The sequence below is a fragment of the Pocillopora verrucosa genome, chromosome 1 (assembly GCF_036669915.1).
Source record: "Pocillopora verrucosa isolate sample1 chromosome 1, ASM3666991v2, whole genome shotgun sequence".
Lineage (NCBI taxonomy): Eukaryota > Metazoa > Cnidaria > Anthozoa > Scleractinia > Pocilloporidae > Pocillopora > Pocillopora verrucosa.
The window spans coordinates 29,038,564-29,063,265 of NC_089312.1; the positions used below are offsets into that span (position 1 = coordinate 29,038,564).

The window sequence follows — 24,702 nt, forward strand, 5'->3', positions numbered from 1 at the left end:
TTTTTCTTTGTTTTGTATTCATCCCAGCTCAAGTGCAGTCACCTGTACAATCATCAGGATAGGATTCACGAAAAGCAAAAAATGTATTCTTTAAAGACTCAGCATACGAAAGACCTCAGCAGCTGCGATGATTCTTAGAATAACCTTTTTGTCATCTTTAAGGGTCAGTTACGAGTTCAGAAAAAGCTCTTCAGGGCTTTTAAGAAAAAAAGATTAACAATGAAATAGAAGACATACCCAAAGATTCAAGACGTCGATACCTGATGTAATGTTTCAAGACATAAACTGCTTTTCGGTCGTTTCCATACACTAAAGATTCGCTGGTCTAGTTTACATAGACGGAAAACCCGTCTCAATAAACTTTACATACCCTACATCTAATTCATATTAGGGTCTCAAATTCAAATTTATTGGGAACGTGTACACCCCGGCATGTGACCAAGGACGTGCGTCGATTTCCTTTGAATTTGGTAATTGAAAAGTGTTAAATTGACCGACAGTAATTTTTCTCTCATGTAAAATTAATTTAATTCAAGAGAATTATGACCAATCAATAGGCAGTATTTGAGTGACATGTTTACCTCTGTAAACCCCAATATAAATCTACTGTATGAAAGCACGGGGAGGGTTTGAAAAGGTAGCGGGGAAAGGCTGGAGTTGATGATTATGAACTAATTAGTAGTATTAGCAATAGAATAACTTTCCCTAAAGATTACCAATTCCCCTACTTAGCGTGTTTAACTTTAATAAAGATGAGTCCTAAAAATTTGTACAAAGTTTATTAATCGATCACTAGTTATTCATAGAGCAGCCTTTACTGTGCTCTGTTCTGTTGTAAAGCACGCAGGAAGCGGCTAAAGCACGAAAGAAGTGTGGGGAGAAACACGCGACGTAGTCTATTGGCGCTTCCTACGTGCTTTAAAATGGAATAGAGCACAATCAAGGCCCATTTATTTGTTTTATAGTAAAGAATTCCCACGCAGTACTTTCAAATTTCAGAACAAACATTATTTCAAAGCGAACAACCGTGTCGTCAGCATGCTCTATACTCTCATAAAGCACGCTTCAATAGGTCAGTCAGAATCCTTGTTGGAATGGTTTAAATAATCTGATTGGTTGAACAAGACTTAAGCTGTCAAAAAATGTCAACCATCAAAAAGTCCACAAACTAAAATAGTTCAGCCGGTCGATTTTAACACTTGCCTGGAGGATTTGAGTCACTGGTACAAAATTTCAAAGAGAAATGTTCAGAGAAATCCGGCTGAATTGAAAATCATAAAAATACACACGATTTTTTAAATGACAAATGGTAAAAAAACTGCTCAAAGCGTGTGTTTCATGAATGAACGACAGCTGAATTCGCAGGAACATAAAGATTGCTCGAAATGATAGCGCAGTAAAACTCGGCTGCTGTGACTGATGTGGCCTTCTGGTCAACGCATCGGTAAGGATATCAGAGCAAACTCTTAGTTGTTCACTCGAAGTGCGACCGATTTAATTTCTGAGGCTTGCCTCAATGCGATGACGGGAGATCGCCCTGATGAGCGCAAGCAAGCCGCGATGGACTTCAGCACGACCGAAGTCGCTCAGACACCGTCATGATTAGTGTGAACTTTAATAGTTATGCCAGTTTGCCAATTTTTTTCATCATTCCTGTTTGTGAACACGAAACTATATATACTACATGAGTGTTAGCTGTGTTTGATTTTTATTACCATAGGTAAGCTTGCAATCAAACTGAGCGTGAAAAGCTTCAAAACTCGGATTTCACGTTATAATAACATCAATTACGGCGCTTGGCATGTTTATAAATCTTTGTTTGGTTCTTCTGTTGCTATTTCCGGCTCCCTTCTTCCGAAATGTCGCTTTCAATGAATGAAAAACAGGAAAAAAGAACAAAAATTGGGAAAAGTTCGGGAAACGGTCGGACATAGTACAATTTGGCAGATGGCGTGACAGCTTAAGCGCTCTTGCTTTAAATTCTATACTCTAATAGAGCACGCTGTTTCAACCAGTGCGCGTTACATCCGAACTTTATTATAATTTAACATATCAATCACTAGTTTGATATAACATAGAATACTAAACTGCAATTGGAATTTCATCTTCCTATTGTTTACATACAATCTAAACGTTTACATGCCCGTAAATATTACTTTTTCTCGCAGCAAAAGTTGATAGTGCAGTTGTTAAATACTGAATTGGCACAAAAGTTGTTGATATTACTTGTTAACGTATTCTCTGGCACTGGAATATTGGTCAAGTGTGGTATCAAACGCGAAAATATTTTCGGAAAGAACATTCATGCGTGTTCTGTAGGTTTTGGCAATTCATCCTTAACACTACTGCGCTCATTCTCCGTTTCTGTAGAAGCAATGACTGCCCCTAAAACATTGCTAACATCATCTAACTCCTTTTCGCTTGGTTTTTGATACGAAAACAGTGCGTTCGATCTATGCCCAGTTTGTTCTCTTGCTAACTTGTCTCCAAGTTTAGTTTTCTAAGGTCACAAAGGGAATATTCTAGCCGTTTTAAAAGAATTATTGGTAGAAAATCCTCTTTGCCGTGAGAGGTTATGGAGCAACTGCACGTGCAAGTGATTGACACGACAAACGCAATCTCTTGCCACGATCTCATTTCACAAGTAAGACAAAATATTCGCGAAAACCTAACACCTAACCGATACAGACTGAATACAATGGAACCAAACATCGCTCGTGTTGATGACCAACCCCATGGCACTTATACTTTATAAAACGACGCATCTTTTTCAAATCTTTCAGGTCAGGCCGCCATCAAACGTTTTAAACAACCTTTCATTGAGAGTAATGTAATTTTCTTTAATAAAAATATTGCAGAGCCTAAGTAACCTGTGGTCGCCAGCTCGAAGACCGAAAAGTTTTCCGTTATAAAATAAATTGTATACATCAATGACTCGACTAAGAAGGCCTTTTCCCCACAATACCTTTTATTTCTTTGCGGTTGTTCATTTTGCACTACACTTCGCTGAATCCCTCATCTCCGCGTCTAAAACTTTACGAAACATCGCGGACCTGTTATAATAAAATTATACAATCTGGAGGGCAATTTCATTTTTTGTACTGAGACGTCGTCCCCACTACACGTGATGGAAACTGGGTGTACGTAGTTATACTGCTAACTGGACGTTAACATTCAACGTGATTTAGCTCATGGCATCCGTCGAAGTATAGAGAACCTTTATAAACACGTGTTATTTGCCACGTGAATTTCTCAAAAAACGTGTTCACGTTAATTACTCGTTGGAACTCAAATTTTCCTCTCTTGTTCCACGCTCACAACAAGACCAGATAACATCTTCTTTATTGAATAAATAGTGAAGCCTCGACTGTGCTCTATTCTGTTTCAAAACACTCAGGAAGCGGTTAGAGCACGAGAGAAGTGTTAGAGAAACACGAGACGTAGTCAAGTCCTTCTTCCCTCTTCTTTAGTGCTCTAGCTAGTCGCTTCCTAAGCACTTAACAACAGAGTAGAGCACAGTCAAGGCTTCTGTATTTGTTAAATAAAGAAGATGTTATCTGGTCTTGTCGTGAGGTTGGAACAAGAGAGGAAAATTTGAGTTGGCAAATAGCACGTGTGTATAGGTGTACACGTGAGTACATAGGTGTACACGTTCCCGATAAACATGAATTTTAGAGGCCGTTATAAGATATAAATGTGCTTATTCTGAACTCGTAAGTGACCTTTAAAGATGACAGAAAGGTCATTCTAAAAATAATGGCAGCTGCTAAGGTCTTTTGTATGCTGAGTCTTAAAAGAATATATTTTTCGCTTTCCGTGAATCCTATCCAGAGTGAATGAGAATGTTACCAATGTTGTTTGGTAGTTGGACGTTTCCTGAAGCGATCAGCGAACCTATTCATTAGTGTGTATAGATGATCTGCTCGGAATGTCTCGCTTGGTGAGTGTTGTGAATCTGTGACAAGGTGGATCACGCTTTCCAACCAGTAATCTGTTCTTGAACTGTTAAAATTACTTTTGTTATTTATGATGTGTGTGATTGCTTATTTTCGTGTTTTGCCTATGCGGCCAGTTTTGGCAGAGTCTATTTGATAATCCAGAAGCCAAGTTGCTAGAAATGTCACTTGTTCAGTAATTTTGAAGTTAACGTTGAGATTCGAGAGTCATCAAATCACCGGCAAGGCTGACGATTAATTTACAGGAACTAAGCATTGCCGGTAAAGAGGTTTTCACATCTACAAACCTAATCCATTCTTCGAGCACCGGTGATTTTTTCATCTTTTTTATATCTGCCAAAAAATACCTCCGACGAAATGTTCTGAGTCAGTGTCAGAAAACTTGTGAGAAGTTCGTAATCTGTTTAGAGCTCAGAATTCTACAACCTTCGACGGCGTGAAAATGTTTCGGCTTTCAACTTTTTGCGAATTTTCCTCGATCCTTAGAATTGAGTTCGACTGATACCAAACTCTCGCAAATGAGTCGCCTCTAAAGAGGTCAATTGAAAATATCTGCAGGCGAATCAATTGCCTATACGTATCCTTTGTCTATGCGGTCATATTATGAAGTATCCATCTATCCAGTGAGGGGGAAAATCTATAAATATTCTCAACCTGTAGTATGTGAAGTAATGTTTTACACTTCTGGTGTTTAATCTTGAGGCAGCTGAAGTAAAAAATACCGAGGCGAATGTATGTGATATCTGAACTAATTCATTGTAGCACTGCATGGTAATTTATTGCGGAACTGAGTAATAATTTCGTTCCCAACACATAGACATGATCTTGACGATAATCACGACGGGCTTATAAGTTATTGTACCGTATTAGTTAATGTGCAGACTGCTGCGGATCTGCTTGATTCAGAAGATTTTCCCTTATTACTTCCAATAAGTCATGTTATTGTGCGGCTTGGCCTTTATGCAAGGGATTAAAGGACATTTTACCGAAGTGAAACCCCGTACAAACGAGAGAGTGAATCTAGTGATGCGTAAGATTTAATCAGAACGCATCTGAGAAAATAGTAAGTTTTCGAGTCTAATTTCTCTTGAAAAGACACGCATGAGAAACCTACGAGTGAGAATCAATCGCGGAAAAATATTATAAACTTGACCTCTAGCACAAGTAGAGCTAAAGAAGGTACCGCTAAAAGAAGCAAGTATTATGGTTCTACTACAGGGTTAGAATTTACCGCCTGGCTATTAAGACCTTTTCTCTTAAACTGGTCATCGGCTGCGTGCATTAAGTACTTGCAGCACACGAATGACACAGAATCATGCCTTCATCTTGATGTTAATAATTAATTAGTAGTCATTGCATCGGAGTTATATTTGGGCATATTTTCAGTTAAATTCATGGCACAATTTTCTCTTTATACACATGCAATGTTAGATCGATCTTACAGTATGCTGCTGCTGCGCAAGTGTGGCAAGATATTCCTGCATACCTTTCTGACGCTATTGAATCTATACAAAAAAGAGCTTTAAGAATAATTTTTTTCAAACTCTAGTTGTCAACAAGCCCTAGATCAAGCAAATTCAGTTGACATCGTTAGTAGATCGCAGGATATTTATATGTAAAAAGTTGATGGCGGATATGAGGAATGAGAGCCATCCTATATCCTTCTTAGCTCCGCAAGTTTTGACAAGATCTATCCCATAACAGTTAAGATCAGGACATACTAAAGCCACTACATCAACAAATAGGACAAAGAGAATAAATGAATTTTTCACTTTTAGGTTCTCGTGAGTCCAATTATTTTTATAATACTTCTTATTCTAAATAGATTTAATTATTAGTATCTGATTTTGTAAATTGCACTGTTTATTCAGTTTTTAACCGCCAGAAGTGTTACGTTAATACCGAACTTAACTGGTCAACATAGGAGCTCAGAAGGAAATACCTTTGTTCGGTGCAGCTTTACAAGATAATTTATGGCCATTTTGATGTGGACTTTACCAGATATGTGAATTTGAATGGTCGGGCAAGAACTAGAAGTAACCATGACTTTAAATTAAGGCCTAGAGCAGCTAGGACTGACTATTTTAAGTTTTCATTTTTAAACCGTTTCGTTAATGATTGGAACTCTTTGCCTAATTTTGCTATGTCAGCTTCCAGTTTGAATTCCTTCAGAGCTCGATTACTGAATTATCTTTGTACATAGTTTTATTTTGTTATCTCGAAAGGAGATTTCAGATTTTAATATTTGTTTATTGTTTAGTTATTTCTCCAGTTTCTTCTTTCTTATACAACGTATAGTTATTTATATTAGCCTTGGAGAGCAGTTTTTATATGGAAATTCAGTTTCCCCCTATTGCTTTCCTTTACCTACTGTACTTTTATATGGTAATTAAGATTTAATGAATATTATATGGTTACTATCAGTCATTAATTATTGTTGTGATTTTTATGAGTTGTTATTTTATAAGTAGGATTTTGTACAGTGGTAAAAAGCATTATTAAACATTAAACATTAAACAATAAACTATTATTTATTTATTTAACCCCTCAAGTGATTTGTATTGATCTATTTCAGGATTTGAGAGAAGAGAGGTGTTGTGAATCATTGCCTCCTGAGCCTCTTCAATGAGCTTGCTTTTAACAAGGGCTTATTTACGTTTGAAATAATCGTTACTTGTGGAAGTGCATGTATCTTTCTCAGTATCTGACTGCAAATAAGTTTGGGAGATGTTGCAATGTTAATTATGGCAAAGGCAAGCGTAATCCAGGATGCGTAAGCTTGCATCAGCACACATTTGTGTGCGTGTTCGGGCTTGTGGTATTTTTTGGAGTCTGTTTTGCCTTGTATAGTTTCAAAGTGCACGAGCAAATAACGAACAAAATTAGTCTCTGCTAGAAATTTAGGATTTCGTGCATGGGTAAATGAGAAATTAGAAGAAGCAAACGTTATTGTTCGATTTATTAAGGCTTAGCTTTCACCCAAAAATTAAAGACTCTTTGTATAATCTTACCTTGTCTCAGTCGAGTATTTGTCTTGCCTCTGGTGTTATTTTTAAGTTGATTCATAGCAATAAAGTTGGTTTTTAATCCCCTTGCTTTTTAGTATACAGTATAAATCTTTCCCCCTAAAAGTGGGGCTCTGTAAATCACAAGAGAGTAATAATATTAGCAGGCAAGTCAATACTTTAAAGAAAGCGACAAAACTTTTAAGTAAAACATGTTTCGACAGAAACTTCTGTCATCTTCAGTTAATTAATGTACAAAGCGTTGGAAGTTGAATTTAGGTAGTAAGTAGAACGATGCTAATTATGCATTTTTATTCACGTGTTATTTGCCACGTGAATTTCTCCAAAAAACGTGTTCACGTTAATTAATTGTGGGAACTCAAATTTTCCCTTCCTGTTCCAAGCTCTCTACCAGACCACATACCAGCTTCTTTATTTAACAAATAAAGAGAAGCCTAAACTGTGCTCTGTTCTGTTGTAAAGCACTTAGGAAGGGGCTAGAGCACGAAAGAAGTGTAAGGAGAAACAAGAGACGTAGTCAAGTCTTTCTCCTTACCTCTTTAGTGCTCTAACCGCTTCTTAAGAGCTTTACAACAGAATTCACGTGAAAAAAAAACACGTGTGTACATAGGTGTACACGTTCCCAATAAACATGAATTTGAGAGGCCCTTATATGAAATAATGTGGTGCTTATTCTGAACTCGCAAGTGACCCTTGAAGATGACAGAAAGGTTATTCAAAAAATCATGGCAGCTGCTAAGGTCTTTTGTATGCTGAGTCTTAAAAGAATATATTTTTCGCTTTCCGTGAATCCTATCCAGAGTGAATGAGAATGTTACCACTGTTGTTTGGTAGTTGGACGTTTCCTGAAGCGATCAGCGAACCTATTCATTAGTGTGTATAGATGATCTGCTCGGAATATCTCGCTTGGTGAGTGTTGTGAATCTGTGACAAGGTGGATCACGCTTTCCAACCAGTAATCTGTTCTTGAACTGTTAAAATTACTTTTGTTATTTATGATGTGTGTGATTGCTTATTTTCGTGTTTTGCCTATGCGGCCAGTTTTGGCAGAGTCTATTTGATAATCCAGCAGCTAAGTTGCTAGAAATGTCACTTGTTCAGTAATTTTGAAGTTAACGTTGAGATTCGAGAGTCCTCAAATCACCGGCAAGGCTGACAATCAATTTACAGGAACTAAGCATTGCCGGTAAAGAGGTTTTCACATCTACAAACCTAATCCAATCTTCGTGCACCGGTGATTTTTTTCATCTTTTTAACATCTGTCCAAAAATACCTCCGACGAAATGTTCTGAGTCAGTGTCAGAAAACTTGTGAGAAGTTCGTAATCTGTTTAGAGCTCAGAATTCTACAACCTTCGACGGCGTGAAAATGTTTCGGCTTTCAATTTTTTGCGAATTTTCCTCGATCCGTAGAATTGAGTTCGACTGATACCAAACTCTCGCAAATAATTCGCCGCTAAAAAGGTCAATTGAAAATATCTGCAGGCGAATCAATTGCCAATACGTATCCTTTGTCTATCGTCATGTTATGAAGTATCCATCTGTCCAGTGAGAGGGAAAATCTATAAATATTCTCAACCTGTGGTATGTGAAATAATGTTTTACGCTTCTGGTGTATAATCTTAAGGCAGCTGGAGTATAAAATATCGAGGCGAATGTATGTGATATCTGAACTAATTTATTGTAGCACTGCATGGTAATTTATCGCAGGACTGAGAAATACTTTCGTTCCCAACACATAGACATGATCTTGACGATAATCACGACGGGCGTGTAAGTTATTGTACCGTATTAGTTAATGTGCAGACTGCTGCGGAACTGCTTGATTCCGAAGATTTTCTCTTATTACTTCCAATAAGTCATGTTGTTGTGCGGCTTGGCCTTCATGTAAGGGATTGAAGGACATTTTAGCGAAGTGAATCCCCGTACAAACGAGAGAGTGAATGAAGCGGTGTCTGCAGGACAAATCAGTTTGGTACGAGAAACCTGATTGTAAATAAGTTTTGATAAAGAATTAAGGCCTCAGTCTCGTGCATGAATAAAGAGAGAGAAGGTAACGTGAGAAGAAGGAAATATTATGGTTCGATCTACTACAGGTGGCTTAGAGTTCACCACGAAGGTACAGACTTTCATCTTGAAATCGTTTCAATCGTGCGTTTCTTTGCCTGCGGTGTGGTTTTGAAGTCAGTTCATACAGATTTAGTTTGCTTCTAGTTCCTTCTCTTTTTCATGGATACATCTTTTCTCAATAAAGGGGACTACGTAATTAACTTGCTTTTAAAAGGATTTACTTACGTTTGAGATAATCGTCGCTTGTTGAAGTTCATGTATCTTCCTTAGTGTCTGACTGCAAAGAAGTTGGAGATGTTGCAATGTTAATCAGTTATGGCCAAGGAAAGCGTAACCCATGATGCGTAAGCTTGCAGCAGAGGGCATTTTTGGTCGTGTTCGGGCTTGTGGTATTTTTTCGAAATTGTTTTGCCTTGCATAGTTTCAAAGTGCGCGAGCAAATAGAGAATAGGATTAGTCTCTGTTAGAAAACTAGGATAGCATGGGTAGATGAGAAATTAGAAGAAGTAAACATTACTGTTCGATGGATTAAAGACTTAGCTTTCACCGAAAAATTACAGACTTTTTGTTTAATCTTACATCATTTCATTCGAGTATTTGTCTTGCCTCTGTTGTTGTTTTTAAGTTGATTTATAATAATTAAGCTTATTTTTAGTTCCCTTGCCTTTTCGTGTACAATATATATCTTTTCTCCTAAAAGGGGGGCTCTGTAAATCACACCACAGGCAACCTTCCATAGGAACCTCTTGCAGACAGCAAGAAAGGTGGGAACAAAAACGTGGCCTAAAATGGATCTAATGAATATAAACGTGATTGTATACGCCCGTTTTGACACTCTGCCCATCTCTCATTGACTCCTGAGCATCTTCAATGAGCTTACGTTCAGCAAGAGTTAGTTGTAACTAAAGGCTTAGCTTTCACCGAAAATTACAGACTCTTTGTCTAATCTTACCTCGTTTCAGTCGAGTATTCGTCTTGCTTCTGGTGTTGTTTTTAAGTTGATTCGTTGCAATTAAGTTGGTTTTTAGTTCCCTTGCTTTTTCGTATACAGTATATATCTTTCCCCTTAAAAGGGGGACTCTGAAAATCACAAGAGAATAAATCTTGACATCGTTATATTGGTACTGTTTCGCTGTAGCTGAGTTAGGACCAATAGCGCCTAAACAGCGGTATTAGAGCGTGATTCAGCTTGAGCTCGTTATAAGTGCATGAAAATCTCGGATAAACTGCTAAATTGAGTAAACTAAATTGAAAGTATACTAAATTGAGTAAATGGCCACCGAGATCCATTTTAACTTCACTCTTTGAGAACAAGGAATGACACAAGAGTCAGTGATGTGATTCACTTAAATGTAAATACATAAGCGGCCCTGCATTCGAAAGTTTTGTCACAGTCCTCTTTTTTTCCAATAAAAGAATACAATTGGTGGAGAAATAAGTGGTCTCCATTACCAAAGATGAAAACGCTCCTGATATTTATGGTAGGTCGATCTAAAGGTTACACCAAGTAGTTAATGCAAATAGTTGAATTAAGACATTCTTTCGTAAAGGGCAAATTTTAGGAACCTTACTACTAAATTGCAGCATCTCTTGTCATGTAACCCCCTTTAGATCGACCTGTCATGAATACACGGCGTTGCGAGGTTGACGAAATCTCTGTATTTTAAAAAGGTTCGCTTTACATAGTTAAGGAAACATGATGCATCGTCACAATGCGCCAGTTTGTTTTCAAAGTCTGTGTCATTAAGCATATTAAGACTTGCTTACAACGAGACGTTCCAAGCGCCATTCCGAGTGTCATTCTACGGTTTAATGTCTGTATCAGGCAGCATTATTAAAGATGTACTTAAAACAACACTTTCCAAATATTTTAAGTCGTGGTTTGGGCGTACTAGTGTGGCTGTATGACAAAGTATTTCTATTAAGCTACGTGGCCTTAGTGCATCAGGGGACAGCCAACAGAGCACCTTCATAAACTGGGACAGTAATGTGGATTATGCAAGTAGAAAAAATCTGCACAACATGACTCATTTCGAAAAAAGTTGTCTGATAGTGAGCCACATTTCTTTACAATTCCATTCAAGCGAGGAAATAATAGTTTTAAAGAGTCAAAGTCTAAGAAAATACTCATAACACTAATTCAACTTATCTTTTGAAATCCAACTTATATCGAATTGCATCAAAAGCAGACATGCTCGCAAAATACGAGGTAAAATAGCTCGTTCCAAATTGCATTTTGATTATTTTGGTTCAGTTGAGAAGGTGGGAAACACATCGTCACCTCATATTGATAAATCGTGCGACAATGCCACAGGAAACTTTCGATAGGAACCTCTTGCAAACAGCAATAAAGGTGGGAACAAAGACGTGGCCTGAAATGGATCTAATGAATATAAACGTGGTTGTATACGCCCGTTTTGATACTCTGCCCATTTCTCAACCTTTCCATACAAAACAACAACGCGAAGCGCCACTTCTCAGCCTTCGCAAGATGAGCTGAGAAGTGGACCGATCGACGCTTTGAGACTCTGAAAACACAAAAAGCTCCTCGAGGAACTTCTAAAGACAAACGTAAGTTGTTTGGAAAAAGTCGTTTTTCTTCGCTTAGCCGTTGTGATTGCCAAAGCTCCTAGTTATCTCCCTCGACGTCAACTAATGATTACCTTACAAAGTAATTATAAAAAACTTTGCAGCCATTTTCTACGGCGCTCGTAGAAAAGCAAATATGAGGAACATCTCGTAAGTACAGAGGTGAATATCGTAAAAATAATTACGGTTTGCTACAACGCGAAGCGCCGTTTTTTTTTTCTTTTTTTTTGCTTGACATTCCCAGACAATTTCATGAAGGATTTTACTCTGCCTTCGCATGCTGAGCTAAGGGCTGGACTGATCGATGCCTTAAGACTCTAAAAACACTAAAGGCCCCCGGTGGAACTTCATTAAATGGCTTTGGTGTACATACCAAGATAGCCGCCACAAGTGGTCTCTGTTCCCTTTTAGTCTTTCTACACTGCTAGGCATCTTATGCGCCCCAGTGTTTCACAGATCGTGCTCTGGAAATCACACCAACCTTGTCGAGGAAATCTGTGAGATTACATCTTTTAAAAAGTCCAACGTGACGTCACAACATGACCATTTAGGAAATCGGAGATTTTCGTACCCAATTCGAAATGTTCGCTGTTTATTTGATATTACTCGCCGTGTCTACCAATAATTCTAAGGGAAATTAGTGAAGAGAGACTTATCTTCGCGTGTACTTAGAAACAGTGATGGTTCCTTTCATTGCGCTGTTAGTTCCCAAACTGATTTTTTTGTCAAACGAGAGCCCGCTGTCATCGAAAAGTATCCTCCTCTTCTCAAATTAAATCCAATTTAGTTTATTTACATTTTATGGCTATAATAACCTATTAAAGTACTAGAATTGGTGACAAAAATTCTATTTTCCCTAACTTCTCTGAAAAACAAAAATTTTTCTCGACTTTGAGTGAAATTCCCTGACTTTTCCCTGACTTTTTGCTGACCATTTCCTGATTTGTGGCAAGATAAGGGAAAAAAATGTGTACTTGGGCCAGGTTGCCCATCCTGCCGGAGCTTATCCTTTGCATGAAGCGACTAGAAGCAAAACCAAGATCAATCCTGAAACGGACCATAACATTGGATGACAGACAGAGGCAGGCAAACAGGGCTTTGCGCTCTCTAAGAATGCAAATAAAACATTCTATCGGATTCCACAAATTGCCATGATGTATCTGGCCACTCTATGGCATAAGCGATGTTTTCTACCATTTGCTGTATGAACGAGTGGCTTTTTATCAAAGAGGAGAAAGTTGATCATTCGTAGTTTAAGAAATTTGGATCGCAGATTTTCACGGAGAATGCAGAGAAATGAACTATCCTATATTGAAGGCAACATGTGTGTTCACCAGCAAGATTTATTAATTGTTGACTTCCGTGATTCAAAAATCTGTTTAGGCCCATTTCATTATTACACTACTTGTGTGCAAATCGAATTGGATCATTAAATGTTTTGTTTGTTGAGTCTATTCATGTAACTTATCTCAAATCCCTTGAAATATTTACCAAACAAAATCCAAACTGACCGGGTTAAATGGCAAAACAACCATTAAAAAAACCCATAATACTTCTTAATTGAATATGTAAAAAGAGCGAAGAAGATATGAGCGAACCTCGTTAAGTCGGAAAACCCTTTTTCTATCGACTGCTGCACATCTTTCATTTCACTCAGAGAAAAAATGGGAAACTCTTAACCTTAACTGAGATCCACTAATTCGAAAAATTTTGGAAAACTCACATCTCTCCATTTTAGTGTACTTCCCTGAAAGCGCTATGGATGTGTTGCCAAGTCTCTGAGACTCTGAACCCGTGTATTTGATAAATTATCAAATACACTCTGCCAAAATTGGCCGAAAAAGCAAAACACGAATATAGGCAATCACAAACATCCTAAATTGAAAGTATTTTAACAGTTCAGTATCAAAGAAGAAATCGAGAAGCCTAAATACGTAAGGAAATCGCGAATAGAAGGGTTTCGTTCTAAAAATTACAGAAATGAGGTCTGTCGCCATCCAAAGCCCTTCTCCGGCCACAGTTTCACTATCTGCTTTACCGCAAGTAAACCACTCAAAAGATCCATCATACCCACGTCACGGGTACTCCAAGAAGACCGTTTCTGTAGAAGCAATGACTGCCCCTAAAACATTGCTGACATCATCTAACTCCTTTCCGTTAGGTTTTTGATACGAAAACAATGCGTTCGATTTATTCCCAGTTCGTTCTCTTGTTAACTAATTTTTGTAGGACTCTAAAGCTCCTGACACCTAACAACAGTAAATAGTTGCTTCCATCAAGTTATCTTTTCAAAATATTGAACATAAACACAGGTTTGATTTTGACTCTAGCAAGCATTTTCCCTCAAAAAATTGGAGGTTCCATAACTAATTCAAAAACATTCATTATTATCTTGTAACAGTACCTTAACATGTGATGTCACCTGACAGGTGTCAATCAAGGCCTAATTGTTTTTTTCCCCAATCACTTCGTAATAAAGAATGGTTATTGGCATACTTGTGTGAGAAGTTCCGTTTTTCTATGTCACAAAGGGAATATTTTAGCCATTTTCAAAGAATTATTGGTAGAAAATCCTCTTTGCTGTGAAGATAAATTTTGGCCACAAAGGGTTATGGGGCAACTGGACGCGCACGTGATTGACATGACAAACGCAATCTCTTGTCACGGTCTCATTTCACAAGCGAGACAAAATATTCGCGTCCGACCTTTATGGGCTTTAAAACGGCTCGCCGTTTTTTTAAACTTAGCCCAGCGATGTGTGACGTAAACATTCAACGTGGTTTAGGTGTATGCGTCGAAGTACGTGTTATTTGCCACGTGAATTTCTTCAAAAAACGTGTTTACGTTAATTACTCGTGGGAACTCAAATTTTACTTTCTTATTTCATGCTCACGACTGGACCACCTAACAGCTTCTTTATTTAACAAATAGAGAAGTCTTGACTGTGCTTTTTTCTGTTCGAAAGCACCGAGGAAGCGGCTTGAGCACCAAAGAAATGTAAGAAAATACACGAGCTTCTTAAGAGCTTTAAAACAGAATTCACGTGGCAAATAACACGTGTGTATTTAGGTGTACACGTTCCCAATAAACATGAATTTGAGAGGCCCTTATATGAAATAAATGTGGTGCTCATTCTGAACTCGCAAGTGACCCTTGAAGATGACAGAAAGGTTATTCTAAAAATCATGGCAGTTGCTAATGTCTTTTGTATGCTGAGTCTTACAAGAATATATTTTTTGCTTTCCGTGAATCCCATCTAGAGTATATAAAAGAATGTTATTATCGTTGTTGGGTAGTTTGACGTTTCCTGAAGCGATCGGCGAACCTATTCATCAGTGTGTATAGATGGTCTACGTGGAATGTCTCGCTTGGTGAGTGTTGTGAATCTGTGACAAGGTGGATCACGCTTTCCAACCAGTAATCTGTTCTTGAACTGTTAAAATTACTTTTGTTATTTAGGATGTATGTGATTGCCTATTTTCGTGGTTTGCTTTTGTGGCCAATTTTGGCAGAGTCTATTTGATAATCTTGTAGCCAAGTTGCTAGAAATGTCACTTGTTGAGTAATTTTGAAGTTAACGCTGGGATTCGAGAGTCCTAAAATCACCGACAAGACTGACGATCAATTCACAGGAACTAAGCATTGCCGGTAAAGAGGTTTCCACATCTACTAACCTAATCCATTCTTCGTGCAATGTCCGACAATATGTTCTGAATCAGTGTCAGAGAAGTTCGTTATCTGTTTAGAGCTCAGAATTCTCGTCTACAACCTTTGATGGCATGAAAATGTTTCGACTTTCAACTTTTGGCGAGTTTTTCTCGATCCGTGAGAAAATAAATAAGCAAATAAGTCGCTTGTAAAAAGTTAATCGAAAATATCTGCAGGCGAATCAATTGTCAATACGTATCCTTTGTCTATAGTCATATTATGAAGTATCCATCTATCCAGTGAGTGAGGGGGAAAATCTATAAATATTCTCAACCTGTGGTATGTGAAGTAATGTTCTACGCTTCTGGTGTTTAATCTTAAGGCAGCTGCAGAAAAAATATCGAGGCGAATGTATGTGATACCTGGACTAATTCATTATAGCACTGCATGGTAATTTATTGCGGGACTGCTCAACACTTTCGTTCGTAACACACAGACATGATCTTGACAATAATCACGACGGGCTTAAAAGTTATTGTACCGTATTAGTTAATGTGCAGAGGGATGCGGATCTGCTTGATTCAGAAGATTTCCCTTATTACTTCCAATGAGTTATGTTGTTGTGCGGCTTGGCCTTCATGCAAGGGATTGAAGGACATTTTAGCGAAGTGAAACCCCGGACAAACCGGAGAGTGAATGTAGCGGTGTCTGAAGGACAAATCAGTTTGGTGCAAGAAGCCTGATTGGTTAATTAGTTTTGGTAAAGAATTAAGGCCTCAGTCTCGTGCATGGATAGGGAGAGAGAGAGAGAGAGAGAGAGAGAGAGAGAGAGAGAGAGAGAGAGAGAGAGGGCAACGTGAGAAGAAGGAAATATTATGGTTCGATCTACTACAGAAGGCTTAGCGTTCACCACCAAGGTACAGACTCTCATTTGAAATCGCTTCAATCGTGCGTTTTTTTGCCTGCGGTGTGGTTTTGAAGTCAGTTCATACAGATTTAGTTTGTTTTTAGTTCCTTCTCTTTTTTTCATAGATACATCCTTTTCTCAATGAAGGGGACTCCGTAAATCACAAGAAGGCAAATTATGACATCGGTTAATCGGCGGGTACTGTTTCGTTGTGGTAAGATTCACTAGCACTTAGATTGAAAGCGATTCGCGAGAAGAAAAATCTCAAAATAAAATGAAATTACGCACCGTACCTCAAGACACATGCTGCTCACCAGAAAAACAAATGTTTCAAGCTGTTTTATCTTGATCTATTTCAGGATTTTGGAGAAGAAAGGTGATGTGAATCATTGACTCTTGAGCGTCTTTGATGAGCTTGCTTTTCAGGTCATATTAGTCCGGGTATAACACCTCTTGGCTGTAATGACTGATTCTCGTGAAGCGATCAGTAAGCTCAAAACCTTATATAAACAGTAGAGAGGTTTGCGCACAACATGTCACAAAACATTGCGCATTAGGTTAACTAAGAATTCGATTACCGCAATGCGACCTATAAGTGTTGGAAATTAAGAAGTAGATTTTTAAGAGTTATGATAAGGAATGACCTTAAATGGGACATTTTTCACTGTTAGGTTCTCGTGATTCCAATTATTTTTATAATACTTCTTATTCTAAATAGATTTAATTATTAGTATCTGATTTTGTAAATTGCACTGTTTATTCAGTTTTTAACCGCCAGAAGTGTTACGTTAATACCGAACTTAACTGGTGAACATAGGAACTCAGAAGGAAATACCTTTGTTCGGTGCAGCTTTACAAGATAATTTATGGCTATTTTGATGTGGACTTTACCAGATATGTGGATTTGACTGGTCGGACAAGAACTAGAAGTAACCATGACTTTAAATTGAGGCCTAGAGCAGCTAGGACTGACTATTTTAAGTTTTCATTTTTTAACCGTTTCGTTAATGATTGGAACTCTTTGCCTAATTTTGCTATGGCAGCTTCCAGTTTGAATTCCTTCAGAGCTCGATTACTGAATTATCTTTGTACATAGTTTTATTTTGTTATCTCGAAACGAGATTTCAGATTTTATATTTGTTTATTGTTTAGTTATTTCTCCAGTTTCTTCTTTCTTATACAACGTATAGTTATTTATAATAGCCTTGGAGAGCAGTTTTTATATGGGAATTAAGTTTCCCCCTATTGCTTTCCTTTACCTACTGTACTTTTATATGGTAATTAAGATTTAATGAATATTATATAGTTATTATTAGTCATTAATTAGATGTGATTTTTATGAGTTGTTATTTTATTAGTAGGATTTTGTACAGTGGTAAAAAGCATTATTAAACATGAAACTATTATTGCAAATAAGTTTTAGAGATGTTGCAATGTTAATTATGGCCAAGGCGAGCGTAACCGAGGATACGTAACCTTGCGTCAACATGCATTTGTGTGCGTGTTCGGGCTTAAGGTATTTTTTGGAGTCTGTTTTGCCTCGCATAGTTTCAAAGTGCACGAGCAAATAGAGAATAAAATTAGTCTCTGCTAGAAAACTAGGATCGACCGTCGAAGTATAGAGGACCTTCACAAGCACGTGTTACTTGCCACGTGAATTTCTCCAAAAAACGTGTTCACGTTAATTAATTCTGGGAACTCAAATTTCCTTTCTTGTTCCAAGCTCACGACTAGACCAAATGACAGCTTCTTTATTTAACAAATAAAGAGAAGCCTTGACTGTGCTCTGATCTGTTGAAAGCGCTTAGGAAGCGGCTTGAGCACGAAAGAAGTGTAAGGAGAAACAAGAGACGTAGTCAAGTCTTTCTCCCCACCTCCTTAGGGCTCTAGCCGCTTCCTAAGAGCTTTACAAAAGAATTCACGTGTTAAAAAACACGTGTGTACATAGGTATACACGTTCCCAATAAACATGAATTTGAGAGGCCCTTATATGAAATAAATGCGGTGCTTATTCTGAACTCGCAAGTGACCCTTGAAGATGACAGAAAGGTTATTCTAAAAATCATGGCAGCTGCTAAGGTCTTTTGTATGTTGAGTCTTGAAAGAATATATTTTTCGCTTTCCGTGAATCCTATCCAGAGTGTATGAGAATGTGACCACTGTTGTCTGGTAGTTTGACGTTTCCTGAAGCGATCAGCGAACCTATTCATCAGTGTGCATAGATGGTCTGCTCGGAATGTCTCGCCTAGTGAGTGTTGTGAATCTGTGACGAGGCGGATCACGCTTTCCAACCAGTAATCTGTTCTTGAACTGTTAAAATTACTTTTGTTATTTAGGATGTGTGTGATTGCTTATTTTCGTGTTTTGTCTATGCGGCCAGTTTTGGCAGAGGGTATTTAATAATCCAGCAGCTAAGTTGCTAGAAATGTCACTTGTTCAGTAATTGTGAAGTAAACGCTGAGATTCGAGAGTCCTCAAATCACCGGCAAGGCTGACGATCAATTTACAGGAACTAAGCATTGCCGGTAAAGAGGTTTTCACATCTACAAACCTAATCCATTCTTCGTGCACCGGTGGTTTTTTTCACCTTTTTTATATATGCCAAAAAATACCTCCGATGAAATGTTCTGAGTCAGTGTCATAAAACTTGTGAGAAGTTCGTAATCTGTTTAGAGCTCAGAATTCTACAACCTTCGACGGCGTGAAAATGTTTCGGCTTTCAACTTTTTGCGAATTTTCCTCGATCCGTAGAATTGAGTTCGACTGATACAAAACTCTCGCAAATAAATCGCCGCTAAAAAGTCAATTGAAAATATCTACAGGCGATTCAATTGCCTATACGTATCCTTTGTCTATAGTCATATTATGAAGTATCCATCTATACAGTGAGGGAGAAAATCTATAAATATTCTCAACCTGTGGTATGTGAAGTAATGTTTTACTCTTGTGGTGTTTAATCTTAAGGCAGCTGGAGTAAAAGATATCGAGGCGAATGTATGTGATATCTGAACTAATTCATTGTAGCACTGCGTAGTAATTTGTTGCGGGACTGCTTAACACTTTCGTTCGTAACACACAGACATGATCTTGACGGTAATCCCGACGGGCTTATAAGTTATTGTGCCGTATTAGTTAATGTGCAGACTGCTGCGGATCTGCTTGATTCAGAAGAGTTTTCCTTATAACATCCATTAAGTCATGTTGTTGTGCAGCTTGGCCTTCATGCAAGGGATTGAAGGACATTTTAGCGAAGTGAAACCCCGTACAAACGAGAGAGTGAATGTAACGGTGTCTGCAGGACAAATCAGTTTGGTACGAGAAACCTGATTGTAAATTAGTTTGGTAAAGAATTAAGGCCTCAGTCTCGTGCATGAATAGAGAGAGAGAAGGTAACGCGAGAAGAAGGAAATATCATGGTTTGATCTACTACAGGAGGCTTAGAGTTCACCACGAAGGTACAGACTCTCATCTTGAAATCGTTTCAATCGTGCGTTTCTTTGCCTGCGGTGTGGTTTTGAAGTCAGTTCATACAGATTTAGTTTGCTTCTAGTTCCTTCTCCTTTTCATGGATACATCTTTTCTCAATAAAGGGGGCTCCGTAAATTACAAGAAGGCAAATTATGACATCGGTTAATCGGCGGGTACTGTTTCGTTGTGGTAAGTTTCACTAGCACTAAGATTGAAGTATTAGCGTGCAACTCAGCTCAAACTGGTTATAGGCGCTTGAAAATCTCGGAGCAAGTACAGAATACTGCACAGAGTCATTGAAAGTCTAAATAATCAGCCTCTGGAACAATTAATGACGCAGATGAAGGATGCTCCCAAAGCGATCCGCGAGAAGAAAAACCTCAAAATAAAAAGAAACTACGCACTGTACCTTATAACATATGCTGCTCACTAGAAAAACAAATGACTCCAACTGTTTTATCTTGATCTCTTTTAGGATTTTGGAGAAAAAAGGTGCTGTGAATCATTGACTCCTGAGCTTCTTCAATCAGCTTGCTTTTAAAAGGGTGTACTTACGCTTACGGCTTGTGGCTTTTTTTCAGAGTTTGTTTTTCCTTGCATAGTTTTAAAGTGCACGAGCAAATAGAAAATAGAATTAGTCTCCGCTAGAAAAGCAAGGATTTCGTGCATGGGTAGATGAGTAATTAGAAGAAGTAAACGTTATTGTTCGGTCGACTAAAGGGTTAGCTTTCAACGAAAAATTACAGACTCTTTGTGTAATCTTACCTCGTTTCAGTCGACTATTCGTCTTGCCTCTAGTGTTGTTTTTAAGTTGATTCATAGCAATTAAGTTGGGTTTTAGTTCCCTTGCTGTTTCGTATACAGTATATATCTTTCCCCCCAAAAGGGGGGCTCTGAAAATCACACCACAGGCAACCTTTCATAGGAACCTCTTGCAAACTGCAGCAAAGGTGGGAACAAAAACGTGGCCTAAAATGGATCTAATGAATATAAACGTGATTGTAAACGCCCGTTTTGACACTCTGCCTATTTCTCATTGAATCCTGAGCATCATCAATGAGCTTGCGTTGAGATATTGTTCAAGTAAATGCATCGAGCAAACCTACGTTATCAATTTGTAACTGCTGTTGACTTAAATTCGATGAAAATTTGGGAATATGTACCAGCATTCATGATTCACCGTAATAAATGTAAAAGAATATTAAGTTAACTGCCCTCATATTTGATTAAATAAGTTCATCCATGATGAAGTCAGGACATTTTGTTTTAAACAAGTACTAGCATGTGCGCAATAATACATGCTATTGAATTTACGCACCGTACCTCATAGTATGCTGCTCACCAGAAAAACAAATGACTCAAATTGTTTTATCTTGATTTTTTTTAGGATATTGGAGAAGAAAGGTGTTGTGCATCATTGACTCCCGAGCGTCTTTGATGAGCTTACTTTTAACAAGGGTTTATTTACGTTTGAGATAATGGTTGCTTGAGAAAGCGAATGCACCTTCCTTAGTGTCTGAAAGCAAATCTGTTTGGGTGATGTTGTAATCAATGTTAATTATGGCCAAGGAAAGCGTGATCCAGGATGCGCAAGATTTAATCAGAACGCATCTGTGCGCGTTAGAGAAAATAGTTAGTTTTCGAGTCTGTTTTCTCTTGAAAAGACATGCATCAGAAACCTATGAGTGAGGATCAATCGCGGAAAAGTGTTATAAACTTGACCTCTAGCATGAGTAGAGGTAGAGAAAGTACAGTTAAAAGAAGTAATTATTATGGTTCTACTACAGGGTTAGAATTTACCGCCTGGCTATAAAGACCTTTTCTCTTAAACCGGCCATCGACTGAGTGCATTAAGTACTTACAGCACACGAATAACACAGAATGATGCCCTCATCTTGATAGAAGTTTACAATCAGTGGTCATTGCATCGGAGTTACATTTGGGCGTATTTTTAATTAAATTTATCGCACAATTTCTGCGCTGTTCGATCTGAATGTTGTTAATCACTGTTATAAAACGGTAAAGATGCGAGAATTTGTATGAGGGTAAGGACTGTATTAAAAACGAGAAAATGTGCGGGATTCAACCACTCCTTATTTTAGAGAAGCTGATCACGATATATTCGTGTCCTGTTGTAAGTTAGAGTTTAATCTCCGTTGATCAGTCGCCTTGGTGAAAAGCGAAAGAGTCCTTAACTCTGACTTCAATTTTGATTACACTTGGTACCTTTGAGATTGCTCTTTGTCAGTATACATGAGTTCAATCTGAGTGCAGACATCGGAACAATTAGGAGAGATAGCACCTTTAGTCAGAGACTACCACACCGACGCATTTCAGGTCATGTTAGTCCGGATACAACACTTCTTGGCTGTAATGACTGATTCTCGTGAAGTGATCACAGTAAGCTCAAAACGTTATATAAGCAATAAAGAGGTTTGCGCGCAATACATCACAAAAAAATGCGTATTAGGTTAACTAACCCCTCAAGTGATTTGTATTGATCTATTTCAGGATTTGGGAGAAGAAGAGTGGTGTTGTGAATCATTGCCTCCTGAGCTTCTTCAATGAGCTTGCTTTCAACAAGGGCTTATTTACGTTTGAAACAATCGTTATTTGTTGAAGTGCATGTATCTTACTTGGTTTCGGACTGCAAATAAGTTTGGGAGATGTTGCAATGTTAATTACGGCCAAGGAAAGCGTAACCCAGGATGCGTAAGCTTGCATCAACACACATATGTGTGCGTGTTCGGGCTTGTGGCATCTTTTCGAGTTTGTTTTTCCTTGCATAGAATTAGTCTCTGCTAGAGAACTAAGATTTTGTGCATGGGTAGATGAGAAATTAGAAGAAGTAAACATCATTGTTCGATCGAGTAAAGGGTTAGCTTTCACCGAAAATTACAGACTCTTTGTCTAATGTTACCTCGTTTCAGTCGAGTATTCGTCTTGCTTCTGGTGTTGTTTTTAAGTTGAATCATAGCAATTAAGTTGGTTTTTAGTTCCCTTACCTTTTCGTATACGGTATATATCTTTCCCCCTAAAAGGGAGGCTCTGAAAATCACAAGAGACTAAATCTTGACATCGGTATATTGGTGCTGTTTCGCTGTAGCTGAGTTAGGACCAATAGCACCTAAACAGCGGTATTAGAGCGTGATTCAGCTTGAGCTAGTTATAAGTGCATGAAAATCTCGGATAAACTGCTAAATTGAGTAAACTAAATTGAGTAAATGGCCACCGAGATCCATTTTATCTTCACTCTTTGGGAACGAGGAATGACACCAGAGTCAGTGATATGATTCAAAGGTGGGAACGAAAACGTGGCCTGAAATGGATCTAATGAATATAAACGTGGTTGTATACGCCCGTTTTGATACTCTGCCCATTTCTCAACCTTTCTATACAAAACAACAACGCGAAGCGCCACTTCTCAGCCTTCGCAAGATGAGCTGAGAAGTGAACCGATCGACGCTTTGAGACTCTGAAAACACAAAAAGCTCCTCGAGGAACTTCTAAAGACAAACGTAAGTTGTTTGGAAAAAGTCGTTTTTCTTCGCTTAGCTGTTGTGATTGCCAAAGCTCCTAATTATCTCCCTCGACGTCAACTAATGATTACCTTACAAAGTAATTATAAAAAACTTTGCAGCCATTTTCTACGGCGCTCGTAGAAAAGCAAATATGAGGAACATCTCGTAAGTACAGAGGTGAATATCGTAAAAATAATTACGGTTTGCTACAACGCGAAGCGTCGTTTTTTATTTATTTTTTTTTTTTTTGCTTGACATTCCCAGACAATTTCATGAAGGATTTTACTCTGCCTTCGCATGCTGAGCTAAGGGCTGGACTGATCGATGCCTTGAGACTCTAAAAACACTAAAGGCCCCCGGTGGAACTTCATTAAATGGCTTTGGTGTACATACCAAGATAGCCGCCACAAGTGGTCTCTGTTCCCTTTTAGTCTTTCTACACTGCTAGGCATCTTATGCGCCCCAGTGTTTCACACATCGTACTCTGGAAAACACACCAACCTTGTCGAGGAAATCTGTGAGATTACATCTTTTAAAAAGTCCAACGTGACGTCACAACATGACCATTTCGGAAATCGGAGATTTTCGTACCCAATTCGAAATGTTCGCTGTTTATTTGATATTACTCGCCGTGTCTACCAATAATTCTAAGGGAAATTAGTGAAGAGAGACTTATCTTCGCGTGTACTTAGAAACAGTGATGGTTCCTTTCATTGCGCTGTTAGTTCCCAAACTGATTTTTTTGTCAAACGAGAGCCCGCTGTCATCGAATGTTATCTTCCTCTTCTCAAATTAAATTCAATTTAGTTTATTTACATTTTATGGCTATAATAACCTATTAAAGTACTAGAATTGGTGACAAAAATTCTATTTTCCCTAACTTCTCTGAAAAACATAAATTTTCCTCGACTTTGAGTGAAATTCCCTGACTTTTCCCTGACTTTTTGCTGACCATTTCCTGATTTGTGGCAAGATAAGGGAAAAAAATGTGTACTTGGGCCAGGTAACCCATCCTGCCGGAGCTTATCCTTTGCATGAAGCGACTAGAAGCAAAACCAAGATCAATCCTGAAACGGACCATAACATTGGATGACAGACAGAGGCAGGCAAACAGGGCTTTGCGCTCTCTAAGAATGCAAATAAAACATTCTAACGGATTCCACAAAGTGTCATGATGTATCTGGCCACTCTATGGCATAAGCGATGTTTTCTACCATTTGCTGTATGTACGAGTGGCTTTTTATGAAATGAACTATCCTATATTGAAGGCAACATGTGTGTTCACCAGCAAGATTTATTAATTGTTGACTTCCGTGATTCAAAGAAACTGTTTAGGCCCATTTCATTATTACACTACTTGTGTGCAAGTCGAATTGGATCATTAAATGTTTTGTTTGTTGAGTCTATTCATGTAACTAATCTCAAATCCCTTGAAATCTTTACCAAACAAAATCCAAACTGACCGAGTTAAGTGGCAAAACAACCACAAAAAAACCTATAATACTTCTTAATTGAATA

General features: G+C 38.1%; 1 protein-coding gene across 16 annotated transcripts in view; it reads right to left on the reverse strand.

The window, feature by feature from the left end:
* The window catches only part of LOC131780888 (uncharacterized), a 40,943-nt gene extending 17,226 nt beyond the window's left edge, over nt 1–23,717 (reverse strand). For 3 of the 16 annotated variants that reach the window (XM_059097506.2, XM_059097504.2, XM_059097500.2), the window contains exons 1-4: nt 12,014–12,167; nt 10,004–10,131; nt 9,277–9,328; nt 6,968–7,095 (exon numbers count right to left, since the gene is read on the reverse strand). In XM_059097506.2, coding sequence (XP_058953489.1) covers nt 6,968–7,022 — 55 coding nt within the window. In that variant the 5' untranslated portion in view covers nt 7,023–7,095; nt 9,277–9,328; nt 10,004–10,131; nt 12,014–12,167. Of the gene's footprint in view, nt 1–2,965; nt 3,244–6,967; nt 7,096–9,276; nt 9,329–9,715; nt 9,792–10,003; nt 10,132–12,013; nt 12,168–14,044; nt 14,194–15,829; nt 15,851–16,488; nt 16,617–20,428; nt 20,579–22,668; nt 22,791–23,577 lie in introns of those variants that run through there. The other 13 variants (XM_059097510.2, XM_059097509.2, XM_059097508.2 and 10 more) reach the window with 11 other exon arrangements.
* Nucleotides 23,718–24,702: the final 985 nt, after the last annotated feature.